This window comes from Corythoichthys intestinalis, chromosome 5 (genome assembly GCF_030265065.1).
Source record: "Corythoichthys intestinalis isolate RoL2023-P3 chromosome 5, ASM3026506v1, whole genome shotgun sequence".
In the NCBI taxonomy this organism is placed as follows: Eukaryota; Metazoa; Chordata; class Actinopteri; order Syngnathiformes; family Syngnathidae; genus Corythoichthys; species Corythoichthys intestinalis.
In genome coordinates this window covers 40,974,300-40,991,705 of record NC_080399.1, presented here as the reverse complement: position 1 = coordinate 40,991,705, position 17,406 = coordinate 40,974,300, and the positions used below count along the sequence as shown (strand labels likewise).

The 17,406-nt window shown below is 38.7% G+C and overlaps 1 protein-coding gene across 4 annotated transcripts in view; it reads right to left on the bottom strand.

Annotated features, from left to right (window-relative positions):
- The window catches only part of tspan33b (tetraspanin 33b), a 38,021-nt gene that overhangs the window by 6,707 nt on the left and 13,908 nt on the right, over window positions 1-17,406 (bottom strand). For 2 of the 4 annotated variants that reach the window (XM_057836855.1, XM_057836854.1), the window contains exons 3-7: window positions 15,316-15,443; window positions 15,086-15,160; window positions 8,474-8,569; window positions 4,273-4,401; window positions 714-875 (exon numbers count right to left, since the gene is read on the bottom strand). In XM_057836855.1, the coding sequence (XP_057692838.1) occupies window positions 714-875; window positions 4,273-4,401; window positions 8,474-8,569; window positions 15,086-15,160; window positions 15,316-15,443 (590 nt within the window). Of the gene's footprint in view, window positions 1-713; window positions 876-4,272; window positions 4,402-8,473; window positions 8,570-15,085; window positions 15,161-15,282; window positions 15,444-17,406 lie in introns of all 4 variants that reach the window. The other 2 variants (XM_057836852.1, XM_057836853.1) reach the window with 2 other exon arrangements.

The window sequence follows — 17,406 nt, the reverse complement described above, 5'->3', positions numbered from 1 at the left end:
TTACCCATGTTGACAATTACAGGCCTCTCTAATACTTTCAAGTGGGAGAACTTGCACAATTAGTGGTTGACTAAATACTTATTTGCCCCACTGTAGATAGATAGATAGATAGATAGATAGATAGATAGATAGATAGATAGATGTCCATTGCATTTTGTCAACTGGGAGGCGCTGGCAGCGACTATTTGATCAACAGATCATTTGATTGCTGTCAGCTCATTGGATTGGACATCTATGGCAATCAATGGGAGCCAATGAGATAATCGTCGCCAGTGAAATGAGAGCGCCACGGAATAACAAGTTTTTGATTATATTAAAATAAATCCAATCAACTTAATTTAATCAGAATACTGTGCTTGTGAATGAAAGCCTCTTTGAATGCTTCACAATGTGCAAGTAGTCCAACGATTTTTCATCCCGTTGTTGCATAAATGCAAGGCGAAGCTACTAGCTATCCCAGCTGACTTCAGCTAGATACAAGGTCATGTGCAGTTCATTTGAATAAGCAGAACCTGTTTCCGTCTTTGGACATGACCTTGACTAACACTTGATAGTACTTGATAGATTGAGTGAATTCGGTGCGTAAAGTCGTTGCAGTCAGCTATTTTAAAGCACAAATCAATCAAGAATCTTGTGGGTTATCTTTCATTAAAAAATGAATTATTGAAGACTCGAGTGAGAGTTAGAAATGATGCGTTCTGCAGTAACGTTACCTGTGGCAAGGCCAAACCCAGCGCGAGAGCTCCCACCAGTAAGAGATGAGACTCTATCCACGACACGGCTCTGTCTGCGCACCCTACCGGGTAGATTGACTTGTCCACCTCCAGGTGGTCCAAATTTTGAACTCCAGCTCCGCAAAGAGTGTTGACGACTGTCTGCATAACAGAAGACAAACAAACACTGAAAGTATTTCCTCATGTGAGCGTTCATTCACGTCGCCTTCTCAGAAGCTAACAGTCACTGTGGGTGGCGCTGTGTTTTTCCTGCACTGACAAGGATGTTAACTGTTTTGACGGCTGGGAAGAGATTTGTAGAAGCCTGTTTACTGCGGAGAATTGGGAAAAGAAATAAAATGACAGCAGAGAAATGTTTCAAACCGGCGAAGGTACACGTCCATTAGATGTGATGTGAAAGCCTAAATGAGTCTAAGCAGTTTACCTGCGGTTACAGGCCCAGCCAATAGGTAGCAGCACTGCACCGATTCTACCAGGGTTGGATTAATTGATTCTGAGGTAATGTAAAATAGGTTGCTGCACTGTTTTCTTGCCGGTGTGATGTATAATCGATAGCGGTCTGATGGATCTACAAGCCCTCTTTAGTTTCCTGTCTTGCTGAAGACAAAAAAGAGCTGTCAACTCACGGCATGTTAGCTCTGCATTTTGGACACAGTTTCAATTGTATGTCTGTAAATGCAAATAAGTGCAAGCATGCATGCATGCATGCATGAGATGATATTTACATATATATTACTAGGTGTGACTTTTTCTGCTCGCATTTATGGCAACCCTGGGTAGATTTGTGTGTGTATTCTTTTTTTTCTTCACAAAAACACGGAATAAATTGTATGAGTAAAGGATTTTTGGGGAAGCAGGTAACACTGCCAAAATTGGATGCTGAGGACATCAGCTCAGTTTGAGACGAGAATTTCCAACTCAATATGGGGTAAAAAGCTCCGTCAAAAGTATTGAATCCAAATAGTAATAAATATTCTTGTTAACATTTGGGGGCTGGATGTTGACGCCGCTAAACATAGGGTGGCCATACGTCCTGTCCTGCGTAGGACAGTCCTTCGTTTAAATGCCCAATCCTCCAAAGTTTAGAGTAGGGCACTTACCGTAAATTTTTGGACTATAAGGCGCACCTGACTATAAGCCGCCACCCACCAAATCTGGCACGAAAACGACATATGTTCATAGATAAGCCGCACTGGACTATAAACCACAGTTGTCCTCACTGTATTATGGGATATTTACACCAAAAGATATTAACCAATAACACTTTATTCGACAGCTGGGTCATAAGACCAAATGAACCACCATGACGCTTTGAACCAATTCGCTGCAAAGCTTCATTGCTTCAAGAAGCTTTATTTGGCCATCTATGCTTCCTTGGGGGAGACATTCAACCTTTGGTGCCACATGCTATCAACACTGTTGTCATTCAACATGCCTCCTAGCATGCACTGCAGCGCTACAAATGTAAATAACAATCAAAATTCATGTTCTGTGCTAATTATTTCATCAGTTACTGTTCCAGTTGTTTCATTAATTGCTAGTTATGGTATTTGGCAACACTTTATTTGACAATGGCACCATAAGACTTTCATAGGACAATCATAATTATGATATGACACTGTCATGAGCATTAATGAATGCTTATAACAGATGTTATAGCAAATTATCTCACTTTGAATGGATGATAAGATTCGAGCTGGGCAAAAAAGGAGTTCTTGCCATAATTTGCTGGATGAACTTAATGACATCTGTCATAAGCATTCAGGAATGCCCATGAAAGTGTTATGTCATAATTATGACGGTCTTATGCCAGTGTTATGACGCCACTGTCAAATAAAGCGTTACCTAGTAACCAAAATAAACCAACAAATTAGCCGCACTGGACTAGAAACCGCAGGATCCAAAATGTTGGGAAAAAGTTGCGGCTTATAGTCTGAAAATTACGGTATTTGTCCTCGCTTTTGGAGTTGCACCTGAACAATTTAGTGCAGTGTGTTCACAAACGCTTGCTGCATTGAAAGCACTTTAGAACATAGGCGCGTTAAGTGCTGAGGGTGCTGCAGCATCCCCTGGTGTTTGGCATGAATAGAAGCGTAAAGTAGCTTTTTTTTTGTTTTTTTTTGTTTTGTTATTAATTTAATAATTATAAAACATATTGAAACAATATAGTATTTAACTTTGGGGATTAAATATATATATGTTGAAAAGGTTTTAAATAACCTGGTCACCATCTAACGCCATCTTGCTACCGTGTCACGTAGAATAAGGCGCTTTGGAAAGGAAAAGTTAACTGTTGACAGACGAGGCGTTTACATTGCCTAAAAACAAAATAGCCATTTTTTTCTTTACAAAACCAGCGACATTTTCTAAAATTAAGTTTGATGTAGAACATGAAGATGATTATGATAGTTTATAATAGTGGCTAGCGAGGAAAATTTAGCTGCAGATTTAGATCATGGAGCACCTCAAATAGTTTGCATTGTAGCCATATTATTGTTTGTTGTTGCTGTTGAGGCACCGCTGTGCAGAGTGCTGATGCATATTTGTGTGCAATTTATTTTGAGTGTTGTGAAAAGTGGGTGTTAAACCGAGGCTTATTGGACCTTTTAGTTTTCAAATGTGTTTGTTTGTCATTGCGCTGTCTAGCTGCAAGGAATGCATTATAATACACGAACGCTTTTATTTCCAGTACTATAACTCCAACACACTGTAGGTGAAATAGAACGCTGTCTTTATAGTAGCCTAGTAGTAGTACTTAAACTATCCCGCATGCGTGTGTACTGCCATTGTATGGAGAAAAGGCGCAAGCATGACAAATTTGGACCAAACCAGCTGTTTTTGGATGTGAAAAACAAAATAAGACCCTCAGCACCCCGTACTGTGAGTGTCTTTTTTACTCTAGCAAATGATATACTGCAAAGTTGTTCGTGCCGCCGCTACAGATGAGTCATTTCTCATTGTCAATTTGATGGGTGACAAGAGGGAATTGGTGAGTTTTAATTCAATTGTTGTTTGTGTTTGTACTACAGCAGTTAGACACGGCAGTTGTTATTAGTGCTGCACTCTTTTGTCTGTCCGTAAAATATTTTGCTTTTCAATTTAAAAAAAAAAAAAAAGCAAAAAAAACCTCTTGGGTCATATCAGTGTTTTTATGCACCTGTTGTTGTTTTTCTTAACTGTCTTGCCTCTCATGCCAGTCCTGCCTGTTCAAATGGATTGGACCTCTATTACTATCATTGGCACTGAAACGTGATCATTCACTGCCAACCGTTCCAGTGAAAATATATTTGGACATCTAATCACTGTCAATGGCAGTGCAGATTTACTTTGGCTGGCATAGCCACACTCACTCACTGAATCACCTTGAAACTCAATTAGCTTTTTCACTACTTTCAGAGCAATCAGTCAACCAATTATGAGTTGGAGGATGTAGTGTTTTTTCAGCAACTTCAATTTACTCTCCACTATTTGATGTGATTTCTGTCTTTGCCGAGTTTGCAGTGGCTGGAACAAAGGAAAAAGAAAGGAAAACACTCACCTCTTTTGGAACAGAAGCGCAGCAAGAGAAAGGAACGGCGCAGCGTTCCGTGCTCGGGTTGTTCTCTGTACAGTTAAAGTACATGTTCCATGACCAGTCCGTATAGTTGTTCCATCCACAACACTGTAACTATGTGAAGGAGAGGATTAGAAACATATGGGAATGTGTGTTTTGGTAGCTTATTATTTCTCTGCTGTAACATTGCTTTTAATTAATTTTCTGTGGTTGGAAGGTCTGTTTATTTTCCTCTAAAATGATGCCCCATGTGCAGAGAACATGCTTGTGGGATGAGTAGCACTACTGACTATGTGCTTGCATCCGAGGAAAGTGTGCCAAATGTTCACTGCATTTGCCCAACTGCTTACTCTGCTGTTGCTCTTGTTGGTGTTCTTTGGTGGATTGTTTGACTGCCAATCTTGAACAAGCAAAATTGGCAATTTGACAGTGTATTCTTTGAATGAATACTGTGTGGATTAGCCATACACAGTCGCAACAGCCTGAAACATCCTATTTACGCTGGCCACCAGTCTTCCCCACAAATGTTCCATATTAGTTTAAATTTTCATTAATTTTATTATAACCAGAGGTGGGTAGAGTAGCCAAAAAAATACTCAAGTAAGAGTAGTGTTACTTCAAAATAATATTACTCAAGTAAAAGTAGTCATCCAAAAAATGTACAACAATTACAAGTAAAAAAGTATCCAGTGAAAAGAATACTCAAGTAACAGGTAGCATTGTGAGTAACTGCTTATTTTTGTTTGTTTGTTTGTTTTTTGTAAAAAAATTATATTTTTTCCTCTCAGCACAAATTTAGCGATATAAACTGTTGTCATAATGATACTGCACAATAACCCATTACATAACTACATTAAACCCAAGGAGGTAAAAAATAATAATAATAATTGAATTCTGGCGACAGAAAAAAAAAATGGCAGAAATGAAGCATTATTCGTCGAGAAAAGGGGCATGAGTGCCCTCTACTGGAGAAAATAGTTCCTAGTTTGAATAGTTAGTAGCTCCTTGATAGTTACTATTATGAAATCAAAAGGATCATACCTCCGGTTTTCGGTAGTCAATCGGAGCCAAATAAAAACTGGGTGAAAGGTTTAAATCTGCGCTTTTGAGTCATGTTGAGGGCTGCGCTCTCTCCCAAATACTTCATTTTTTACAATGCTTTAAAGACGCCACTTGATTGAACAGGCTGGCGTGATCATAGATTGGCAAGCTTGCGTCAGATTGGTGTAATGCAGTCATGTGATTATTGTTGCGACGTCTCATTGGTGAAATTGGTATAGCTACTCTTGGCATCGCTGGCAAAACAAAATAATAAATCTACCATGTAGAATAAGGAGGAAAAATGTAACGAATCTTGTGTGGCCCAAAGTAGTGGAGTAAGAGTAGCGTTTTTTTCTTCAGAAATCAAGTAAAAGTAAAAAGTATGGTGTAGTAAAACTACTCTTAGAAGTAGGAATGGGAACCTCTTGGTACCTCACGATACGCTACAATTTGTGATACAAAGCTCACGATAACAGTGATCTGATGATATGGCGATACGACGATTATCGATACATTGGTCAGGAAATCGTTCTAGGATATTCTACAAACAACTCATTAACAGAAAAACAAGCTTCTAGTGTGAATTGGAATTAGTTTATCACTAGTAGACGTCCAATCCATTTGAACTGGGAGGGTGAATGTTCATTCGCTGCCATCCCTCCCACTTCAAACGGATTGAACGTCAATGGCTGTCAGTGGCAATCAATGCCAGGCAATTAGGTAATTTGGGCCATTTAAGGTCTCACTGGAACATGTTCTTCAGGCAACCATCTTTGTAAATCTCACTGGAATGGCACCAAACAAAAGTTCCAGCATTATCACCTTGTCAAGAGTCAAGAATCTGCATTGGACAAGGTGTCAAGAGCGAAGAATCTGCATTGGACAAGGTATTGATGCTGGAACTTTTGTTTGGTGCCATTCCAGTGAGATTTACAAAGATGGTTGCCTGAAGAAGACATAAAAATTCCCTCAGTCCTTGATGATATAGGGCTGCATGTCAGGCAAAGGCACTGGGGAGATGGCTGTGGTTAAATCTTCAATAAATACACGAGTTTATGTTAAAATTATAGACATTTTAGATTTCTTATCCCGTCAATTGAAAATATGTTTGTCATTTTCCAAGATGACAATGCATCATGCCACAGAGCTAAAACTGTTAAAGCATTCCTTGGAGAAAGACTTATCCAGTCAATGTCATGGCCTGCAAATAGCCCAGATCCCAACCCTATAGATAACCTGTGGTGGAAACATTGACACCTTTTTAAAACGATATCTCAATTCTTGGCAGGAGCATATAGATAACCTTTTGGGATACAAAGTATCACAACATATCACCATTTTGATATTTTGTTACACGCATGCATATTTTTCTCAAAAGGTTACTCAAGTATATGTAACGGAGTACATGTAACGTGTTACAGCCCACCTCGGATTATAACTGTTGGTTATAGTTTTTTATGTTTTTTTTTTTTTTTTTTTTTAAGACATATTGAGAATTTCTATTTTGCAGGATTAAAAAAAAGTCACAATAGTGTAAGCAGAGAGTAGTTGTGTGAGCTCAAAATATAGTTTGATTTTCTCAATGAAAAGGTCTATTATCCCAATTGTGATATAGTTTTGTTGTTGTTGTTGATATAATAAGGTTGCTTACAAACTGCTGTGGGATGGCATTCCAGCAGTAGTTGTAGCAATGTGGTTGTGTTGAAAATAAACAGCTGAGCCAGGCTTAGCCCGCAAACGTTTAAAGTCAGGACTGTTGGCAGGCCACACACAGATTTGTGGGGGCGAGCGCCGCCATCTATAAAGAGTGAAGTTCTGTCCTGGACTAGGGATGTCTGCGTTTGTCATCTTGCTGCTGTGAGACTGTCTTCAGTGATTGATAGGTTTGCTTTTAATTAGGGTTGTCAAAATTATCGCGTTAATGGGCGGTAATTAATTTTTTTATTTAATCACATTAAAATATTTGACGCAATTAACGCACATGCCCCGCTCAGATTAAAATGACAGCAGGTAATGGCCGCTTGTTACTTGTTACTTGTTTTTTGTTGTTTGGCGCCCTCTGCTGGCGCTTGGGTCCAAATAATTTTATGGGTTTGGGAAGTGAGCATGGTGTAATGACATCAACAATGGCGAGCTACTAGTTTATTTTGTGATTGAAAATTTAACAAATTTTAATAAAACAAAAACATTAAGAGGGGTTTTTAATATAAAATTTCTAGAACTTGTACTAACATTTATCTTTTAAGAACAAGTTTTTCTATCCATGGATCGCTTTAGGAGAATATTAGTAATGTTAATGCCATCTTGTTGATTTATTGTTATAATAAACAAATACAGTACTTATGTACCGTATGTTGAATGTATATATCCGTCTTGTGTCTTATCTTTTCATTCCAACAATAATTTACAGAACAATATAGCATATTTTATAGATGGTTTGAATTGCGATTAATTACGATTAATTTTAAAGCTGTAATTAACTCGATTAAAAATTGTAATCCTTTGACAGCCCTACTTTTAATTGATGGTGATGCCACCACACACCGTCACATGATGTTCAAATGTAGTTGTTCCATTGGTTCACGCTGAGCTAAGCATTCACCCTGTTCACTTCAGTAGACAAAACTTTGTTCAATGCTGAACAGAAAGCCCCTTGAGATGCTCACACTCAGTGTTTTTCTGCCACAAGTTCAAACTGGCCTAACGGTGAAGGGCAGTCATGACTGTGTTTCTGGCATATGAATGAACCCAGAGATTGGCTGGATACTGTCTGATTCTGTATCAGCTAAGCAGATGGATTTATAACATATGGTCCTGACACAAACTGAAAGGTTAAGGATTTGGTGCATTGGGGCTTAAGCAGCAAATTATATGTTTTGTGAAAACATGGCTCTACACTTTACTGTACACCCAACCAGACACAGATTTATTTGTGGAAAATCCCTGCTCACTATTGTGAAATGACTCGAGCCTTTTAATATATATGAAGTCTTGACTCTCACGTATGGAAACAACAGCGAACAAAATTCCACGCATCTCTGCGGTCACTGGCTGCTGTTTTAATTTCATGGGTGTGACACGTGAAATGAAGCTGTGCTTGTGGTTCCTATGGTAAGTAGGGTCAGCGAGGAACAGAGCTGAGCACCTCTTTCTGAATAGAATCCATCATGTTTTGCAGATCAAGGTCATCCTTGTAGTGCTTGATCCCTTTCTTCACAAACCTTCCCAAATTGTCGTGAGTCTTGAAAGAGAAACAGAATACTTCATTTAAGAGATGCACAGAATCTCCCTAAGCTCCAGTATGTGCAGCATTGTAATGAGAGCATAAATGTATGCAGCAAATACCATAAAACTCATTACCTGGGAGATCAATACACCTAATGCATGTAAAATACAGTAAAGTCGAAATAAGATTTTTCTAGTCTTAGTTTTCACTATTCTCTACTTGTGTTAATATAAGCAAGACCCAAATGAATTATAAATGAAATGCCCTGATTTTATCGATTCATGAGTAGAATTCCAGAATATATTGCCTCCATTTAGAAATTAAGTCTTACTGCTTTATTTGTTCCTTCTCAAGTCTTTTTTTCTCTTTTGAATGGGCCTGCCTTTTAAAAACGTCAAAACAAGGTGATGGAGATTGAATCGAGATAATATACAATATGATAATGACGGTGCTGTTCGCTGATAAGCGACTGAGCAATAAGATTTAATTTGGCTTGAAATGAACTTCAGTGGGTGTTGGTGGGCTCCCGGAATGACTCTGATTAGAGCCTGCTTAGGAAAAAAAGCAAGTGATGCTGATAAACACCGCGAGCTGGATCACAATTTATTTGATCCTGTCGTTCCTCTAAATAGTTCAGAACGTTTCACACTGATCCTCCTCACACGTGGCGTGTGTGCTTGTGGATCTTGGGACCTAACATCATCTCCTCACGTCATTAGTTGCACATTCTCCTTCAAGGGTTCTGTCGAAATGGAACATTTGGAAGGGCTTTGAAGTGCCGGAGCATTTGAATCATTTAGCGATGCTGGGAGGTTTGTTAAATTGCTCTGTTTAGCAGCAGGAAGTCCGATGGCTGACGGAGCGCGCGGCCCGGGGTGACGGGGAATCCGAGGTACGGTTTACTTTGAGAGGGTCGTGTGGAAATCGCTTAGAAATCTTTGTTTAGGATGGAAAAAATATGGATCGAATCAGCTTGTTTGATGATTTTTACACAGACATTCAGTGAATGATCGTGTTTCAGACACTGACGGTGATAGAACGTGAATGATCACTGCCAGCCCTCCACAATAAAAAAAAGTCCGTGTTTAATCTTTGGCTTATATTGACAGCAATGGACGTCCAATCCATTTTGACTGAGAGACAATGACAATTTCACAATTTCAAGCAACCGAAGGACATTAAGACCGGCTAAATGAATTTCAATGCTTTTTCTGTTTGTTTGTTTGTTTAACCCTGGAGACCCAAAGTTGTTTCGGGACTAGCAGCCATTACTATTGGCCAAATTTGGCTCGTGAGTTCTCTGAGGTGAAGACACTTAATCAGTTTTAGTATATTTAGGACCTCTTAGCTATTCAGCTACCAATGATGAGGGTGTATGTCCAATCTATTTTGACTGCTCCGCAGCCGTACCTTCCCAATCAAATTGAATTGGACGTCTATTGCTGTTAATGGGTGTTTTTAATATAAATTTTATTAACTACCACAACACATACTCTGTGAATACTACACTGCTGGCCAAAAATATTGGCACCCCTGCAATTCTGTCAGATAATGCTCAGTTTCTCCCAGAAAATGATTGCAATTACAAATGCTTCGGTTGCAATATCTTCATTTATTTTACTTGCAATGAAAAAGCACAAAAGAGAATGGGAAAAAAAATTAAAACATTATCATTTAACACAAAACTCCAAAAATGGGCCAGACAAAAGTATTGACACCCTTTGAAAAATCATATGACGCTTCTCTAATTCGTGTAATTAACAGCACCTGTTACTTACCTGTGGCACATAATAGGTGGTGGCAAGAACTTAATCACACGTGCAGCCAGTTAAAATGGATTAAAGTTGACTCAACATCTGTCCTGTGTCCTTGTGTGTACCACATTGAGCATGGAGAAAAGAAAAAAGCCCAAAGAACCGTCTGAGGACTTGAGAAGCTAAATTGTGAGGAAGCATGGGCAATCTCAAGGCGACAAGTTCATCTCCAAAGACCTGAATACTCCTGTGTCTACCGTGCGCAGTGTCATTAATAAGTGTAAAGCCCATGGCACTGTGGCTAACCTCCCTAGATGTGGACGAAAAAGAAAAAGTGACAATAGATTTCAACATAAGATTGTGCGGATGGTGGATAAATAACCTCGACTATCATCCAAATAAGTTCAAGCTTTCCTGCAGTCCGAGGGTACAACAGTGTCAATCCGTACTATTCGCCGGCGTCTGAATGAAAAGGGACTCTATGGTAGGATAACCAGGAAGACCCCGCTTCTGACCCAGATACATGAAAAAAGACAGACTGGAGTTTGCCAAAACGTACCTGAGAAATCCCAAAACATTTTGGAAGAATGTTCTCTGGTCAGATGAGACAAAAGTAGAGCTTTTTGGGAAACTGCATCTACATAGAGTTTACAGGGAAAAAAACGAGGCCTTCAAAGAAAAGAATACGGTCCCCACAGCCAAACATGGCGGAGGTTCCTTGATGTTTTGGGGTTGCTTTGCTACCTCTGGCACTGGACTGCTTAACCGTGTGCATTATGAAGTCTGAAGACTACCAACAAATTTCGCAGCATAATGTAGGGCCCAGTGTGAGAAAGCTGGGTCTCCCTCAGAGGTCATAGGTCTTACAGCAGGACAATGACCCAAACACACTTCAAAAAGCACTAGAAAATGCACTGGAGACTTCTAAAGTGGCCAGCAATGAGTCCAGACCTGAATCCCATAGAACACCTGTGGAGAGATCTGAAAATGGCAGTTTGGAGAAGGCACCCTTCAAATCTCAGAGACCTGGAGCAGTTCGCCAAAGAAGAATGGTCTAAAATTCCAGCAGAGCATTGTAAGAAATTTATTGATGGATACCGGAAGCGGTTGTTTGCAGTTATTTTGTCTAAAGGTTGTGCTACCAAGTATTAGGCTGAGGGTGCCAATACTTTTGTCCAGCCCATTTTTGGAGCGTTGTGTAAAATGATATTGCTTTAATTTTTTTTTTTTTGTCTTCTGTGTTTTTTCATTGCAAATAAAATGAATGAAGATATTACTACCAAAGCATTTGTAATTGCAATCATTTTCTGTGAGTAATGGAGCATTATCTGACAGAATTGTAGGGGTGCCAATACTTTTGGCCGGCAGTGTATTTACATAACTAGGCTGGCTTTAAATGAGTAAATGCAGTGAACGAGTTAAAAATGTTATCAATACTCTGAGCCAATACATTTTATGGAGCTGTTTTCCCCTCGTAGTACGTTGTAATATTAAATCTTAATGCAACTGAAGCAGCAAAGACGAACCAGAGCGGAGGGAAAGTCAAGGGCTGCTACAGTAATTCACCGTCACCGGCTGATTAGCACAGTAGTTTTACAATGCCGAGTGGAGAAAGGTAATATTCATTGCTGGAAAGCCATTTGGGTGACATAGAAGCCCTAGGTGTGAGTCAGGCCTGTTATCGTCACCATTACCTACTGATAAGCACAGTGGTTTACGAGAACAAGTGAACAAGTGTATCTTTACGGTCATACATCAGAAAACGAACGAATCCCACAGGTTAGTACTGACCTGTTTTTGGTAGAAATTTCACAAAACAACCACGACAGCAATTGGTCACTCCTGTCACCAGCCAACTTCCTCACCTGGGCGACTCGCTTTCACGAGTTGAATTATTTTTTTTTAGAACCAGGAGCTTTCAATTCTGTATGTATACAATATGTAGTACATAGTTTCTTAACCCTTCACCTCAAAAGACCTTTGCTAGACACATTTACTAACATAATTACCGTATTGGACCAAATATAAGACGGTGTTTTTTGTATTGAAATAAAACTGAAAAAGTGGGGGTCGTCTTATATTCGCGGTCTAGACGTTATACCCATTCACGACGCTAGATGGTGCCAGATATCATTGAAGCGATGTTCTGTCATGACAGATCTCAGCTACTCTTAAGTTTAACCAGTTTGCATTATTTTATTGCAATGTTTTTCCTTATTCAGATTTGTTTCAAGACTAGTTACAGTTAGACTTCACTTTGATGGTTAATGCTAGGGTTGTTCCGATCATGTTTTTTTGCTCCCGATCCGATCCCGATCGTTTTAGTTTGAGTATCTGCCGATCCCGATATTTCCCGATCCGATTGCTTTTTTTTACTCCCGATTCAATTCCAATCATTTCCGATAATTTTTCCCGATCATATACATTTTGGCAATGCATTAAGAAAAAAATGAATAAAACTCGGACGGATAAATACATTCAACATACAGTGCATAAGTACTGTATTTGTTTATTATGACAATAAATCCTCAAGATGGCATTTACATTATTAACATTCTTTCTGTGAGAGGGATCCACGGATAGAAAGACTTGTAATTCTTAAAGGATAAATGTGACTTTGTATATTGTGACTAAATATTGCCATCTAGTGTATTTGTTGAGCTTTCAGTAAATGATACTGTAGCCATTTAACTGTTCTGCCCAAATGCATGATGGGAAGTGCAACCATGACTGTGCGTAGTGGTACCAATTATCTTCTCTGCGTTGGGAAATAACATAGGGTGTTAAGAAAATTACGACCTTTTTTACCTTTACCTTTTTTATCATCAATTACTACCTTTCTTCCCCACATTGCTTCCCACGATATTTCTAATTGTAGGGAGAGGGATTGTAAGGCTTTAGCCAATTAAAAAAAGGCTCCAAAGGCTGCCAAAATTCACTCTACTCATTTTACGCTGCCTTTTAGCTCTATATATAGGTAAAACGGCGCCATTACAGATTGAACGCGACAATGCGTGAGCGGGTCGTGCAGCGCATGCGTTAATTGCGTTAAATATTTTAACGTGAAGATTTTTTTTTAAAATTAATTACCGCCGTTAACGGGATAAATTTGATAACCCTACCTTAAGCCTAAACTAAAGACTCTGGATGAGTGTAACATATTATGTCTGTAACGTTAAATACAATTAGAAAACTATTTAATAAAAAAAAAAAAATAAATAAATATATATATATATATATATATATTTAAAAAAAGGCATGTCCGATATTTTTTTGCCGATTCTGATACTTTGAAAATGACGTAATCGGACATCTCTAGTTAATGCAGTTATTGCTATTTTGTTGTTTTATCACAATAGCTTGGTTTATTTACATTTCAAAAACCAGAAGCCATTCATTTACGAATGTGATTGCACTTTAGTTTACATACTTAAATGTTCAGATATTAAGATTTGAATGAGGCAAAATAAAATGCTTTTTCTCTCAAATATATTGTTATCGTTTTGTTTCAGATGTACTGTAATTATTTTTTGTTTAAAAATTAATTTGGTTTTCAAAAAGTCTTTTTTCAAACTTGAGTCTTGAAAAAGAGGGGGCCGTCTTATATTCGGGCCAATACGGTATTCATCTTTTGCAGCCATTAATCGCACAGGTTTAAATTAAATGATAAAGCAGATTGATTCCAACAATATGCTGTAATAGCTACGGCTCGTGTGTTAATAACAAAATCAAACATGAAATTAAAACTAAGCACATACCTACACAGTCGATGTGCATTAATTGAGCAAGATTGTTTTTGCTTGCTGCAGGATTGATTAATACAGCATCTGGACCACACATGTGCCCTTAGTGGACACACAACATCATTGTTCAGTAAATGACTCCCATAATAAATAGGACATCATAACAAAAGCCTTTAATGAGGTTAATGCTGAGTTTTTATGGCGTCTGAAAGACTCCACTGTCATGTGTTTTTGGGTTAGTAGTGATAAGTGTCTGAGTCTTGACAAAGGGAAGGAAAAATAATATCAGTATTATGACACTTTTATTTGATTTCCAACCAAGCAGCCTGATCTCATCAATTTTATTCCATTGAAAAAATGTAATTCGGTGGACAATTTCAACATGTTCCCTAGCCTGGCGTGAGCAGCGAAAGACTCGAACCCTGACGACTCCCACAAAGGTCACCCTTGCCTGCTGCGATATTTTTTTGTGTTTAAATGAGCCCTTCCAGTAAAATGCTATGTTAATGCCGTACATCACTTTACATTGAATTTTATCATTAGTCTCATGTTCATTTGAACTGTCTCTAATATGCATGCTAGTATATTGTTGAGGTAGCTGAAGGTCAACAATGGAATGTAGAAAAGTATGAGTTAAAAGCAAAGGAAATTGGCAGAATATTAGCATGCCGCTGCGCAATTACTTAGTATGCAAATCAGATAAGACAACTGTTTAATCCAGTGTTATGAAAAACTGTTTGCAACCTCCATTGTCCCATAATAGGTTAGTACATCACGATGCTTGTGTATTTACATGTGGAAATCAAGTCGTTTACATGTAAATATTTTACATTAGCTGTCAAAAAATGTGCAAGTGTTTAAAAAATGGTGTCTCACGAGAACATAGCACAACGCAACCGAGCTTCAGAAGTCTATTGGTGGGGTTGCTGTTGTAGAATGAAATCAGAGAGCCAATAATGAGGCCCTGGAGGTGCTTGCTCCATTGATTTTATGTTGAAAAATGATGAAGTGAGTTACCAAAAAGAAACACACACCTGTTCTGAGTAAAAGAAGGCCAAAATGGCGATTAGCAGCTGGGTTAGGAAGACCAGTGTCAGGCTGAAAGAGAACTGAAAGCAGAGAAGACACGTGACTAATTTATAGCAGACACATTTGTCATCAGAGATCAAACAGAAGACCTCGCTTTAGATTGAATTGAAGCTGTGACTGTTTGAGAAAGCAGCTGCAGCACCAATATTCGTGATACGTTGGTTATGAATGTTACTGTTTTCAGGAGGTCAATGTTTTCCCGGAGGGCTCCGATACAGCCGCAGAAAGTGATGAAGAACATGACCACTCCCACTAGAATTAGGATGGCGGATGGCTCGATCAGAAATGCTTCCTGCACCGTGTCTGGCGAAAAGACAGAAATGGGACAGGGTCTGCTTAGATAGAAGCTGTTTTATCCGTACAACTTCCACACGTTATGCTCTCTTTGACTTTTTCGTCTTTGTCTTTATCTAATAATCTATAATATGAGATGGATCCTTTGCATTGACTGTGATAGACACAGGGTTGAAAGTGGGCCGGAACTGTCCTGAACATTGCTCCGGTATAAAATTCGTGGGCAGAATGGTACTTTGATCCCGAAAATATGACAGCAACTGGCAAACCTCCATGTTAAAAAGAAAACTGCCAGGCTGCTACACACGCATCTCCAAGAAGAAAACAATCTACTAACGTCAGATTTACATACACCAACTAGCTTAATAAAGTGCTTGTGTAGCCTCATCCATTTCCTCCGATATTTATTATTTATTTATTCCACTGAGTTCTCCCAGTGTGTGTATTCCTAGGGTGTATGTTTGGTCTCAACATTGGTAGGGACGATATTACCGTAATGAACATAATGCAAACAACAATTCAAATAAGGGACGGCTAGCTTGATTTCGTTATTTCCTATGGAGGCTGGCCTTACTGCAGTAGTTTTTCAGGTTAGCAAGTATAATGTTATGCTAACTCTGATGCAGGACGGACTTTCAGTTCCAAAATTAGTGGTGTTTCCCCCAGTTCCACGACATTGACGCCTTTTTACATGGCTTACAGTGGCTGCTGCTGGCCGAAAAAAAAACTTCTAATATCGCACCTCTCTGAAGGGGACGGAAGAGGCGGCATGTTGTCGACATTAATCTGTTGGTACTGTCTTGAGTATATGTGTGTGTCTTTGTGGCTTGATGGGGGGCTTCAAGTCCTCAACCAACCAAACATTTGTTTGAAGGGGGATAATGCGAAAAAGGTTGCTTAAAAGGTTGTGGGGACAATTTCAGCATCCTGAAAACATGGTAGTGTTATGTCCCTACCGTTCCTATGCAAACCTACTACCTTGGTATTTGAGCCCGACGAGACAGTCGACTCGTGTCGATGTGCGCATGCAAACCACCCGCATACTGACATGTGTCATTTGACAAGTCATTTGTAATGATTTTGTTAATGTATTCTACTTTTTTTTTTTTCTAATACTTTATATAAGTCAGTGTTAACATTATCTTCAATTGTAATGTACTGTACATTCTATGCTCTGAAGTAGTGAAAATTGCAGTTTTGCATTTAGATGTGAGGAAATGAGGAAAATAAAAATTAGGAGATGGAGGCTTGGATTCCTGGGTGCTGTTTTTGTTAACTGGTATTTTGCACATTATTGAAAAAATACAATTTTGAAAAAAAATCAATTTCTCATGTTTGCCTTATTAGTATGTAAGTGTAATACAGTAGCATAATGCATGTGGTGTGTTTTATTGCGTGTATATAGGTATAACTGCAAAAAGCAGTCTTCTTTGCATTTCTGTGGTTTTAGGAAGTTTGACCGTCCCTCCCAGCCACCAAAGAAAAAAAAATCTGTCTCCGTGGCGACCTTTATGTCAAGGAGTTCTGGCAAGACAGACATTTAAACTGGAAGGGGTGGCAGTATTCAAATGGATTAGATGTCTGTCGCCGTCAATGGCACTAAAACATGATAATTCACAGCCATCTGTCATAGTTAAATTTGCTAATGAGTCAAGTGTGTAATGAATCCAAGTTAATGTTTTGTGCCCCCTTATCCAATGTGTATGAAAAGCAACTGCAGTTATTCAAGTGTAGAAAATCAGGGCAAATTTTGACCTTAGCTATTTCAAGCATATCAGATTCAATGATGTTTCAACTGAGCTGTCTTGTAAAGTAAAAAGAAAAGGTGAAATACTTTGTGTACCTTCCAACAGCCAACTCAAATGCTCAAGTGTTTGACATTAGCAACTTGCAAAGTGATGGCAAGGACATGGAGGAAAGTGAGTACCAAGTGAAAAAAAAAGGCCATTATGTTTTGTAATAAAATGTCAAT